Raw genomic sequence first — 14,433 nt, 5'->3', positions numbered from 1 at the left:
AAGAATGGGTCTATGTGGTCAGTGTGTGCAGTATAAAAAAAATCCTGCAGCACACAGTGCATAATGAGAAAAAAAAAACTTTGACCGTGTTTTTGGTTTAAAACAGCGACTTGGCACTGTATTTTTGTATGGTATTTATGGTTGTATTCTAGTTTTCCTGGTCTTATTTTATAGAATGGAAGACATATTACAGAAATTGATATGATTTTGACTGGTTTCACAATGAAAAGTACCTTGAAATTGAGCTCAAAGTAACAGAAATGTTCGATTTTTGCCAAAGTTCAAAAGTAAAAAAATTACGCTAAGCTTCCAATACACGTCAACTGGTGAATCTAATATCCTTTCATAAGTGGGCTGGTATTATTTATACCATTTCTACACTAATACAGTAGTCTGCATAACAGTAAATCTTCTATTTTTTGTGAGAATAAAAATTCAAAGTGGAAAGCAAAAGAAATGTAAGAGGGGCGTGGGGATGTGACTAATGAACAGAGGAAATGTTATTTTAGTGCCAGGAATGTCTTTCTTGTTTATTCTGGACCCTATTTGGAAATTGGCATCTTTTGAAATTTGTGTGAAATTGGCAAAATTGCTAAATTCTGACCATTTTATTGGATAGTTGAAATCGGTAAATAGGTGGTTTCTTGTACTCATTCGATAGAAAAAATGGAGTTCTAGCGAAATAGTTATGATTTTTGTCGACTAGTTCACTGGAATTGGCCGAAAATAGGGCTCAAAGTGGGCAAAATCGCCGATGCATAAAGATCGTCAAGACCGCTAACTTCGCGAGAGCATAATTCCGTAAGTTTTCCATCAAATTTCATACTTCTGGAGTCATGATCGGGAAAAGATTCTCTATCTTTTCATAAGAAAAAATAATTTTCTTTTTTTAAATTTTGGCGACCCTGAGAACAAGTCTCTGAGAGGGCCTGGCGACCCTCAAAGGGTTAATGCCACTAGGACCAGCTTGAGAGTCACTGGACCCCTGTCGCACAAAATAACTATAAAGAGTGCTCTGTTTCTGGCGTCTCTAAGATTTCCCTGAAGTGGGACAGAGTTTTATCACTGAACATGTTGCAGATATAGCTTGCTTCAGCTTGGTCAGGGTGGTGTTTTTCTACAAAAGCTTACACCTAGTCCACATTGCACACACCTCTTTAATCTCTGAAGAAGGCACCTCCTTCACTCCCTCTGCCTCCTCCTCTGAAGCAAGTTCTTCAGCTGCAATCTGTTGCTATTCGAGTTGAAGCTCTTGCAGCTCTTCAGTGGTTAGCTCTTCTCTGTGGTCCTTCACCAACTCTTCCACATCCTTGCCATTCATCTCCAACCCCACGGACTTCCCCAGTGCCACAATACAGACCACAGGGTCAGCAGGGTTAGGGCCAGCCTAAAACCCTTCAAAATCTCTCTCTTGGACACAACCTGGCCACAATTTTCTCCAAGCAGAGTTCAAAGTCCTGGAAGTCACTCCCTCCCAAGACTTACCTATAAAGCTTATGCAATTGAGGATAGTGAAGTAATCTTTCCAGAACTCTCTTAGGGTCAGCCAAGTGTCAGAGGTCACTTCAAAGCACTTTTCAAACACTGCTTTTGTGTAGAGTTTTTTGAAGTTAGAAATGACATGCTGGTCCATGGGATGGAGGAGAGGAGTGGTGTTAGGAGGCAAGAACTTCACTTTTATGAAACTGAAGTCCCTAAACACTTGGTCTTCCAAGTCTGGAGGATGTGCAGGAGCACTGTCCAGTATCAGGAGGCACTTGAGTGGCAATTTCTTTTCCAGGAGGCATTTTTTTACACTTGGGCCAAACACATCATTCACCCACTCTGAGAATTTGCATTGTGACCTATGCCTTTTGATTAGCTTTCCACATCACACACAATCTATTCTTAACGACATTGCTTTTCTTGAACACTGAGATTTTCTGAATGATAAACAAGTAAAGGCTTCACTCTAAAATCCTCACTAGCATTACCACAGAGCAAGAGAGTTAGCCTGTCTGTCATAGGCTTGTATCCTGGCAGTGCCTTTTCCTCCTGTGTTATGTAGGTCCTGTTTGGCATTTTCTTCCAAAACAGGCCTGTTTTGTCACAACTGAACACTTGTTGGGGTTTTAATTGTTTAGCCTTTACAGAGTCCTTGAACTCCTGTACGTACTTTTCAGCCGCTTTTTTGTCAGAACTTGCAGCCTCTCCATGCCTTACAACACTGTATGCCACTATGCTTCTTGAATCTCTCAAACCACCCTTTGCTGGCCCTAAATTCACTATTAGAAGCACTTAATCCAGGAGTTTTCCATAGAAGATCCTCATGTAACTGCTTTGCCTTCTCACAAATAATAGATTCAACAATACCGTCTCCCACTAATTCTTTTTCCTTAATCCACAATAACAACAATTTTTCCATCTGTTCCATTATCGGTGACCTTTGTTTCGTTATAAAAGTTACTCCTTTCACAACTTTAGCATCCTTGATTTGTTCTTTCTTTGCCAGGATGGATGTTATAGTCGATTTGCTTTTCCAGTATATCCTGGCAAGTTCCAGCACCCGCATACACCTCTCGTATTTATCAACCACTTCACACTTCAATTCCATGGTGTTTCTCACTTTCTTTACAACAGGAACTTTACTAGGAACTTTCTTTGGAGCCACGGTTATTTATTTTGCAGTTGCACTGCAAAAAAAAAAAACACAAGAAACATTGGAAAACAAGCAAAATGTTTGGATGTATGAGCAGAAGCTTCCTCACACACCGAGAGACACAGCCAGACTGACGTGCAAGCAGCCCCAGCCAGTAGACGGATGCATCCGAAACGGCTTATCACCAAAATAACGGCCAATCACAAGGAGCCGAAAAACTGGCCAATGACCGATTTGGCCAATAACACGAACGGCTGATATCTGAGGGTCCACTTTATTGTCTAGAAATGTATACAAATTATTTATAGGTCTTGCCAATGTTTTAGACATGCTGGAGTATATATGAAACTTCTTGAAGCACTGTATGAGACGAGGGTCACTCCACAACTGACAGTGCAGCAGTGGAGTGACACTTATTGCACTGCCTTGGCTTTGTTTTTCACTGTTACATATAAACATGTCTATCTGTCTGTGTCTGTGTTTATTTGTCTGTCTGGATCTGTCTATCTTTGTCTCTGCTTATCTTGTTGTCTGCTTCTCTGTCTTTCTCTCTCTCTTTTTTTTTTTTTTTTTTTTTTTTTTTTTAAACACAGGGTTTGACAAGGTTAAGGATCCCTAGCTTTATTGACAGCTATTTACAGGTTAAGGATTCCTAACTTTATTGGCAAGCTAAGAGCTGTTACCTACATCAGCTCATTTGAAAGCATTTTTATTGTTATGAGACATACAAGTAGGAAACAGGATGAAGTTGGAGCCATCTGTGGGCCAGCATTTTCATTTGATCAACTGACTATCTCGTTGACATCATTATCCTGTACGAATGTGTTCCATATTCGAGTCATCCTGGGTATGCATGATCTCAGATGGAGTGATGTTCTGGAGAAGGGTACAGCCAGAGTGAAGTTGCTGCTTTCTGCCCGTCTTGTGGCATAAAAGTTTGTTTCACGCTGTCCTCGAAGTGGATCCAAGTGTGGTATTTTGACAGTATTGGCCTTGTACATAACAGTAATGCCACCCACATCCCTCCTATGTTGAAGGCTCTGCTGAAATGACAGATCTATCCAGAATGGGTCCAGGCGAGAGATGAGACGTCTTGCTCTGTTCTCTACTCTGTCAAGCAGTCGCAGATGAGAGGGGGGCAGGCAAACCAAGAAAGCGGAGCATACTCAAGGTGCGAGCGTACTTGTGCCTCGTACAGGATCTTGCAACCCCTACTGTCAAGCAGATGGGAGATACGGCGAAGTGCTGTAAGCTTCCTGGCTGCCTTGTTTGCAAGATTTACAACATGGTTCTTCATGGTCAGTTTGGAGTCAAATTTCACCCCAAGGATATCAACTTCTTCTCCAGGTGCCAACATCCTCCCATTCATCCTTACTACTGCACCAGCATTACCATCATGGTGCCTAGAGACGATCATCATTTGCGTTTTCTCAGGTGCAAATGTTACTTGCCATCTATTTCCCCAAGCTGATATAGCTCTCAGCTGGTGATTGATGTAGCTTAGAGCAGCTGGCATTTCTTCTCTTGGATAAGTGAATGTCAGTGTACAGTCGTCTGCATATGCATGTGATTCTGGGATGAGATGAAGAAGGTCGTTGAAGTAGACATTCCATAACAATGGACCCAGCACGCTTCCTTGTGGAACACTTGCCCCAATAGGATGTCTTGCTGATTCCGTTCCATTGAGAACTACACTTAGAGATCTACCATGAAGGTAGTCACTGAGGAGACATAGCGTAGAGCCTGCAATTCCCAGTGCTTGAAGTTTTGCTAAGAGGCCCTGGTGCCACACCCGGTCGAAAGCGCCAGCAATGTCCAGTGCTACCACACAGCTGACTTTGGATTCATCCAGTGACTGGTGCCACTTAGTGGAGAGGTTTAACAACAGATCAGCAGCAGAGTAACCTTTCCTGAAGCCATATTGACGATCACAAAGTAGTGAGTGGTAGTCAAAAAACTCTGTCATTTGTCTTGAGATTATTGTCTCAAGGATCTTACCAGTGATTGACAGGAGTGACACTGGTCTGTAGTTGCTGATTTCTGCTCTGCTCTTCTTTTTGTGAACAGGGACTACATTCGCCTCTTTCCATAGAGAGGGCCATTTACACTGTACTAGGCAGTGCTGAAAGATGCGAGTTAGAGGTGCTGCTAGCTGGTCTGCACATCTTCTCAACAATCTTGGGCTCAACTTGTCTGGGCCCACAGCCTTTTCTTGGTCAAGCGATTTAAGTAGGAAATGCACCTCCTCCTGCCTTATTGTCCCCACTGACGGTTTTGACACAATTCTTGCAGCTAGCCAAGGAGGGTCCCTTGCTGGATCAGGAACTTGCATTTTGGTAGCAAAGTGTTCAGCAAAGAGGTCCGCCTTCTCTTGACTACTAGTAAAAGTGGTCCCATCCTGTCGATTTAGAGGTGGAATAAGTTCATCAGGCAGATAACCTTGTCTGCCCTTGACCAGGGACCACCAGGTTTTGGAGCCTACCCTACCTGATGCTAACTTTCTTTTAGTGTCCACCTCCCATTTAGCAATGGCCCACTTTTGAACATCACCCATATGCCTACAGGCTTGCATGTGCAAGTTCCTGTTATAGGTGGTAGGATGTCTCTTATACCTTCGCCATGCTTTGTACTTAGCAGTAGCAGCCTCTCTACAACGAAAGCCAAACCAAGGCTGATCTGTAGGCTTCGTCACATATTGCCGGTGAGGAATGTGTTCTTGTTGCAGATTAAGGATGTGTCCAGTGAAGGCTTTCACTTGGTTGTCAACATCCCCCTGGAGAAGAGCATTCCAGTCGGTGGTGGCGAGCTCAAAGCAAAGGGCTGGCCAATTACCTCTTTCCCATAGCCAGATTGTGCGTGTGGAAACCTCACCTCGTTCTGAGATTCCCTCAGTAATATTATTTTTACATTTATTTTATTTTTTAATATTTTATTATTTTCAAGTAACTTTTGTGGCCTGTGAGACCAACATAATATGTAACGTATATACAGTGGACCCCCGGTTTACGATCAGCTCCCAATGCAACCAATTATGTAAGTACAGTGGACCCCCGGTTAACGAACTTTTTTCATTCCAGTAGTATGTTCAGGTGCCAGTACTGACCGAATTTTTTCCCATAAGGAATATTGTGAAGTAGATTAGTCCATTTCAGACCCCCAAACATACACGTACAAACGCACTTACATAAATACACTTACATAATTGGTCGCATTTGGAGGTGATCGTTAAGCGGGGGTCCACTGTATTTATGCAAGTGCATTTGTAGTGTATGTTTGGGGGTCTGAAATGGACTAATCTAATTCACAATATTCCTTATGGGAACAAATTCGTTCAGTACTGGCACCTGAACATACTTTCAATATAAAGCTAATATCAACTCTACGGCTTATTTATCTATCACAATTCATCTAATATGCATAATAAACAATATAAATAACATAGAAACCTGACATATACTCTAGAATGAATAAAATAGCATGTCATTGTGTTACAAGTGGAGGCGGCCATTCCCACATTGTTGTGGTATTCACTGTCATTTAGTGACGGCCTTTCGAAGGCCGTCACTAGACCGTCATGCAGACCTATTCTCTCACACGTAGGTCTACCAGCTTTCTCCTGCTAGATTTGAAACCGCTAGAATTTTGGCGTACTAATACAGGTCTCCCCCCAAATTTGTGAGTTCCACTTTCGTGGGATTCAAACATTCGTAAATGCCCAGCCACCCAGTCATATTTAAAATATGTCATTACATATGTTAGGAATTGTGGGGGTGGCAGAGTTTGTTTAGGGATAGGAAAAGATATTCCTTCAATATGACACTAATATCAGCTCTACAGCTTATCTATCACAATTCATCTAATATGACATAATAAACAATATTAATAACATAGAAACATGACATATAATCTGGAACGAATATAATATGTCATCAAGTATGTCACTAGTGTTGCTGTGTCATCGCTGTTGGATGTATAAGGGCCACTGAGAGCATAAGCCTTACATAGTGGTGGTGATGGCAGCAGCAGAGATGGTAGAGACGGCAGTGTTGTCAGTCACCCCATATAACTAACAACACTGAAGGAGTTAGGTTTGTGCTGTCCTTTTTCTATCAATTAATTGCTTAACCTACTTCCTACACTGTTAATGCTACACTTCATCGCTGACTGGCACTATAGCCTTTATTGACTTGTGCTGCTTTAGTATCATACATATCGTAGAATCACTGAAAAAGGCACATTCTCCCCTCTCTCTTCCTCCTCCACTTTGGTACGAGTTCTTTCTTGAATTCTATACTTTTTCTCACCTTCTTTACCAATGGGCTGGCACTAGTACAATATTTTACAATACTTTGTGTGTTTTATGATTGTTCATGGTTCAATAGGTTAAGGAAGCAGTATTGTTAGGCTAAGTAAATGCTATTATTATATTTCCCTACAATATACATGTGTACCAAACAGTCGCGATTTTTCAACATTCGTGAGGTTCTTGATCCCCAAACCCTTGCGAATGTGGAGGGAAACCTGTACGTCACCAACACTGGCTTGTAAGCCATACCTATACGGCACCAACAGTGAAAGGGTTAACCCTTTGAGGGTCGACAGGCCCTCTCCGAAACTCGTTCTCAGGGTCGGCCAAATTTAAAAAAAAAAAAAAATTATTTTCTCTTATGAAAAGATAGAGAATCTTTTCCCGATCATAACGACACCAAAAGTTTGAAATTTGATAGAAAACTTACGGAATTATGCTCTCGCAAAGTTAGCGGTCTCGGCGATGTTTACGGATCGGCGATTTTGCCCACTTTGAGCCCCATTTTTGGCCAATTTCACTGTACTAGTCGACAAAAAACATGAATATTTCGCTAGAACTCCATTTTTTCTATCGAATGGGTGCAAGAAACCACCCATTTATAAATTCAACTATCCAGTACAGTGGTCAGAATTTAGCAATTTTGCCAATTTCACACAAATTTCAAAAGATGCCAATTTCGGAATAGGGTCCAGAATAAACAAGAAAGACATTCCTGGCACTAAAATGACATTTCCTCTAGTCATTAGTCACGTCTCAAGGCCCCTCTTATATTCTTTTGCTTTCCACTTTGAATTTTTATTCTCACAAAAAATATAAGATTTACTGTTATGCAGAGTACTGCATTAGTGTAAAAAATGGTATAAATATTATTGGTGCACTTGTGAAAGAATATTAGACTCACCAGTTGACGTGTATTGCACGCTTGGCACGATTTGTTTACTTTTGAAGTTTGGTAAAAATCGAACATTTCTGCTACTTTGAGCTCAATTTCAAGGCACCTTTCATTGTAAAACCAGTCAAAATCATCTCAATTTCAGTAATATGTCTTCCATTCTATAAAATGAGACCAAGAAAACTAGAATACAACAATAAATACCATACGAAAATACACTGCAAAGTCGCTGATTTATTAAAAAAAAATGGAAAAAGTTTTTTTTTTCTCATTATGCACTGTGTGCTGCAGGATTTTTTTTAGACTGTGCACACTGACCACATAGACCCATTCTTTCATATGAAGGCCTACCAGCTTTCTCCCACTAGATTTGAGGTCGCTAGAATTTATGAGTACTAGTACGTCAAAAACCCCTACGCGTAAGACGTACTAGTACGACGAAAACCCTCAAAGGGTTAAGGAAAGGTTAACGTAAGAGTAATGGAAACAATGTAGCATTTATAATAAAAAAATCAACACACTCACCTCCTTGACCTCATCCAAAAGCTTCCTACGCCTTGTGTTGACACTTTCATTCACAGCAGCAATGAAGCTGTCAAAAACTGCATTAATTGTTGCTTTAGTTTCAGATGCACTATTCGTCACCTGTAAAGAAAATTCAAAATGAGTTGATGCAAGTGGTTGTTTATGATTTGATGTGCTGTTGGAGTGTGAGCAAGGTAGCTTTTATGAAGTGATTCAGGAAACTGGTTAGACTTGAGTTTTGAAGATGGGAGGCACAGTGCCTGCACTCTGAAGGAGGCATGGGAATGTTATGGTTTTGAGGGTCACCTGAACCGTGATGTCAGCACCCTTCTAACAAGAGTGACAATGATTGGCAGGGCAGGTGTTCTCTTTGTCAAGTCACTACCTCAGTGGGAGATGGCCAGTCTTTAAAAAAAAATTATGAAAAAACGTACTATATTACAGTGGATCCCCGCATAGCGATATTAACCCGTGCAAGAGAGCTCATTGTTATGCGAAATTATCGTTATGCGAATGAATTTTCCCCATAAGAAATAATGGAAATCAAATTAATCCGTGCAAGACACCCCAAAGTATGAAAAAAAAAATTTTTACCACATGAAATATTAATTTTAATACACACAAACTGAAAAAGGCATGCAAAATTACATGACACTTACCTTTATTGAAGATCTGGTGGTGATTGATGGGATGGGAGGAGGAGAGAGTCTTAGTGTTTAGAAGGGGAATCCCCTTCCATTAAGACTTGAGGTGTCAAGTCCTTTTCTGGGGTTACTTCCCTTCTTCTTTTAATGCCACTAGGACCAGCTTCAGAGTCACTGGAGTTTTGTCGCACAACATATCTGTCCATAGTGGCCTGTACCTCTCGTTCCTTTATGACTTCCTTAAGTGTTTCACAACATTGTCAGTGTAATAGTCACCAGCATGGCTTGCAATAGCTGTGTGAGGGTGATTTTCATCCATGAAGGTTTGCACTTCAAGCCACTTTGCACAGATTTCCTTAATCTTTGTAGTAGGCAATTTCTTCAATTTCTTTCTCCCCTCCTTCGAACCAGTTTCCTCAGGTCTGGCCTCTTGCTGTTGAAGCTGATCTATCAGCTCATCAGTGGTTAGTTCTTCATTGTCCTCCTCCACCAACTCTTCCACATCATCCCCACTAACCTCCAACCCCAAGGACTTTCCCAATGCCATAATGGATTCCTCAACCGGCATAGGATTCTCAGGGTTAGCCTGAAACCCTTCAAAATCCCTTTGGTCTACACATCCTGGCCACAGTTTCTTCCAAGCAGAGTTCAAGGTCCTCTTAGTCACTCCCTCCCAAGCCTTACCTATAAGGTTTACACAATTGAGGATATTAAAGTGATCTCTCCAAAACTCTCTTAGAGTCAGTTGAGTTTCTGAGGTCCCTACAAAGCACCTTTCAAACAGAGCTTTTGTGTACAGTTTCTTGAAGTTGGAAATAACCTGCTGGTCCATGGGCTGCAGGAGAGGAGTGGTATTAGGAGGCAAAAATTTCACCTTAATGAATTTCATGTCCCCATAAAGTCGCTCTGCCACGTTTGTAGGATGACCAGGGGCATTGTCTAACACCAGGAGGCACTTAAGTTCTAATTTCTTTTCAGTTAGGTAATCTTTCACATTGGGGGCAAATGCATGGTGTAACCAGTCATAGAAAAAGTCCCTAGTGACAGATGCCTTACTGTTTGCCCTCCACAGCACACACAAATTTTCCTTGAGGACATTCTTTTGCCTGAACGGTCTGGGAGTTTCAGAGTGATACACTAATAAAGGCTTCACTTTGCAATCACCAGTAGCATTGGAACACATCAACAGAGTAAGCCTGTCTTTCATAGGCTTATGTCCTGGGAGTGCCTTTTCCTCCTGAGTAATGTAGGTCCTGCTTGGCATTTTCTTCCAAAACAGGCCTGTTTCATCACAATTAAACACTTGTTCAGGTTTCAGTCCTTCAGTTTCTATGTACTCCTTGAATTCCTGCACATATTTTTCAGCTGCTTTGTGGTCCAAACTGGCAGCCTCACCATGCCTTATCACACTATGTATGCCACTACGCCTCTTAAATCTCTCAAACCAACCTTTGCTGGCCTTAAATTCACTCACATCACTAGTTGCAGGCATTTTTTTAATTAAATCCTCATGCAACTTCCTAGCCTTTTCACTTATGATCACTTGAGAGATGCTATCTCCTGCTATCTGTTTCTCATTTATCCACACCAATAACAGTCTCTCAACATCTTCCATCACTTGCGATCTCTGTTTCGAAAACACAGTTAAACCTTTGGCAAGAACAGCTTCCTTGATTGCCTTTTTGTTGCCCACAATAGTAGCGATGGTTGATTGGGGTTTACTATACAACCTGGCCAGCTCGGAGACACGCACTCCACTTTCATACTTATCAATGATCTCTTTCTTCATCTCTATTGTAATTATTTTTTTTTTTATTATTATCACACCGGCCGATTCCCACCAAGGCAGGGTGGCCCGAAAAAGAAAAACTTTCACCATCATTCACTCCATCACTGTCTTGCCAGAAGGGTGCTTTACACTACAGTTTTTAAACTGCAACATTAACACCCCTCCTTCAGAGTGCAGGCACTGTACTTCCCATCTCCAGGACTCAAGTCCGGCCTGCCGGTTTCCCTGAATCCCTTCATAAATGTTACTTTGCTCACACTCCAACAGCACGTCAAGTATTAAAAACCATTTGTCTCCATTCACTCCTATCAAACACGCTCACGCATGCCTGCTGGAAGTCCAAGCCCCTCGCACACAAAACCTCCTTTACCCCCTCCCTCCAACCCTTCCTAGGCCGACCCCTACCCCGCCTTCCTTCCACTACAGACTGATACACTCTTGAAGTCATTCTGTTTCGCTCCATTCTCTCTACATGTCCGAACCACCTCAACAACCCTTCCTCAGCCCTCTGGACAACAGTTTTGGTAATCCCGCACCTCCTCCTAACTTCCAAACTACGAATTCTCTGCATTATATTCACACCACACATTGCCCTCAGACATGACATCTCCACTGCCTCCAGCCTTCTCCTCGCTGCAACATTCATCACCCACGCTTCACACCCATATAAGAGCGTTGGTAAAACTATACTCTCATACATTCCCCTCTTTGCCTCCAAGGACAAAGTTCTTTGTCTCCACAGACTCCTAAGTGCACCACTCACTCTTTTTCCCTCATCAATTCTATGATTCACCTCATCTTTCATAGACCCATCCGCTGACACGTCCACTCCCAAATATCTGAATACGTTCACCTCCTCCATACTCTCTCCCTCCAATCTGATATTCAATCTTTCATCACCTAATCTTTTTGTTATCCTCATAACCTTACTCTTTCCTGTATTCACCTTTAATTTTCTTCTTTTGCACACCCTACCAAATTCATCCACCAATCTCTGCAACTTCTCTTCAGAATCTCCCAAGAGCACAGTGTCATCGGCAAAGAGCAGCTGTGACAACTCCCACTTTGTGTGTGATTCTTTATCTTTTAACTCCACGCCTCTTGCCAAGACCCTCGCATTTACTTCTCTTACAACCCCATCTATAAATATATTAAACAACCACGGTGACATCACACATCCTTGTCTAAGGCCTACTTTTACTGGGAAAAAATTTCCCTCTTTCCTACATACTCTAACTTGAGCCTCACTATCCTCGTAAAAACTCTTCACTGCTTTCAGTAACCTACCTCCTACACCATACACTTGCAACATCTGCCACATTGCCCCCCTATCCACCCTGTCATACGCCTTTTCCAAATCCATAAATGCCACAAAGACCTCTTTAGCCTTATCTAAATACTGTTCACTTATATGTTTCACTGTAAACACCTGGTCCACACACCCCCTACCTTTCCTAAAGCCTCCTTGTTCATCTGCTATCCTATTCTCCGTCTTACTCTTAATTCTTTCAATTATAACTCTACCATACACTTTACCAGGTACACTCAACAGACTTATCCCCCTATAATTTTTGCACTCTCTTTTATCCCCTTTGCCTTTATACAAAGGAACTATGCATGCTCTCTGCCAATCCCTAGGTACCTTACCCTCTTCCATACATTTATTAAATAATTGCACCAACCACTCCAAAACTATATCCCCACCTGCTTTCAACATTTCTATCTTTATCCCATCAATCCCGGCTGCCTTACCCCCTTTCATTTTACCTACTGCCTCACGAACTTCCCCCACACTCACAACTGGCTCTTCCTCACTCCTACAAGATGTTATTCCTCCTTGCCCTATACACGAAATCACAGCTTCCCTATCTTCATCAACATTTAACAATTCCTCAAAATATTCCTTCCATCTTCCCAATACCTCTACCTCTCCATTTAATAACTCTCCTCTCCTATTTTTAACTGACAAATCCATTTGTTCTCTAGGCTTTCTTAACTTGTTAATCTCACTCCAAAACTTTTTCTTATTTTCAACAAAATTTGTTGATAACATCTCACCCACTCTCTCATTTGCTCTCTTTTTACATTGCTTCACCACTCTCTTAACTTCTCTCTTTTTCTCCATATACTCTTCCCTCCTTGCATCACTTCTACTTTGTAAAAACTTCTCATATGCTAACTTTTTCTCCCTTACTACTCTCTTTACATCATCATTCCACCAATCGCTCCTCTTCCCTCCTGCACCCACTTTCCTGTAACCACAAACTTCTGCTGAACACTCTAACACTACATTTTTAAACCTACCCCATACCTCTTCGACCCCATTGCCTATGCTCTCATTGGCCCATCTATCCTCCAATAGCTGTTTATATCTTACCCTAACTGCCTCCTCTTTTAGTTTATAAACCTTCACCTCTCTCTTCCCTGATGCTTCTATTCTCCTTGTATCCCATCTACCTTTTACTCTCAGTGTAGCTACAACTAGAAAGTGATCTGATATATCTGTGGCCCCTCTATAAACATGTACATCCTGAAGTCTACTCAACAGTCTTTTATCTACCAATACATAATCCAACAAACTACTGTCATTTCGCCCTACATCATATCGTGTATACTTATTTATCCTCTTTTTCTTAAAATATGTATTACCTATAACTAAACCCCTTTCTATACAAAGTTCAATCAAAGGGCTCCCATTATCATTTACACCTGGCACCCCAAACTTACCTACCACACCCTCTCTAAAAGTTTCTCCTACTTTAGCATTCAAGTCCCCTACCACAATTACTCTCTCACTTGGTTCAAAGGCTCCTATACATTCACTTAACATCTCCCAAAATCTCTCTCTCTCCTCTGCATTCCTCTCTTCTCCAGGTGCATACACGCTTATTATGACCCACTTCTCGCATCCAACCTTTACTTTAATCCACATAATTCTTGAATTTACACATTCATATTCTCTTTTCTCCTTCCATAACTGATCATTTAACATTACTGCTACCCCTTCCTTTGCTCTAACTCTCTCAGATACTCCAGATTTAATCCCATTTATTTCCCCCCACTGAAACTCTCCTACCCCCTTCAGCTTTGTTTCGCTTAGGGCCAGGACATCCAACTTCTTTTCATTCATAACATCAGCAATCATCTGTTTCTTGTCATCCGCACTACATCCACGCACATTTAAGCAACCCAGTTTTATAAAGTTTTTCTTCTTCTCTTTTTTAGTAATTGTATACAGGAGAAGGGGTTACTAGCCCATTGCTCCCGGCATTTTAGTCGCCTCATACGACACGCATGGCTTACGGAGGAAAGATTCTTTTCCACTTCCCCATGGACAATAGAAGAAATAAAAAAGAACAAGAGCTATTTAGAAAAAGGAGAAAAACCTAGATGTATGTATATATATATATGCATGTGCGTGTCTGTGAAGTGTGACCAAAGTGTAAGTAGGAGTAGCAAGATATCCCTGTTATCTTAGCGTGTTTATGAGACAGAAAAAGAAACCAGCAATCCTACCATCATGCAAAACAGTTACAGGTTTTTGTTTCACAGTCATCTGGCAGGACGGTAGTACTTCCCTGGGTGGTTGCTGTCTACCAACCTACTACCTATACCTATTGTAATTCTCACCCTTAT

General features: G+C 41.4%; 1 protein-coding gene across 2 annotated transcripts in view; it reads right to left on the bottom strand.

The window, feature by feature from the left end:
* Positions 1–14,433, bottom strand: part of LOC128698271 (cytokine receptor-like factor 3) — a 335,991-nt gene that overhangs the window by 211,082 nt on the left and 110,476 nt on the right. For both annotated transcript variants that reach the window (XM_070098681.1, XM_070098680.1), the window contains exon 3: positions 8,365–8,484. In XM_070098681.1, the coding sequence (XP_069954782.1) occupies positions 8,365–8,484 (120 nt within the window). The remainder of the gene's footprint in view (positions 1–8,364; positions 8,485–14,433) is intronic.

The sequence above is a fragment of the Cherax quadricarinatus genome, chromosome 63 (assembly GCF_038502225.1).
Source record: "Cherax quadricarinatus isolate ZL_2023a chromosome 63, ASM3850222v1, whole genome shotgun sequence".
NCBI classification, from domain to species: Eukaryota; Metazoa; Arthropoda; class Malacostraca; order Decapoda; family Parastacidae; genus Cherax; species Cherax quadricarinatus.
The sequence above is the reverse complement of the archived record's forward strand: the minus strand, read 5'-3'. Positions and strand labels throughout refer to the sequence as shown.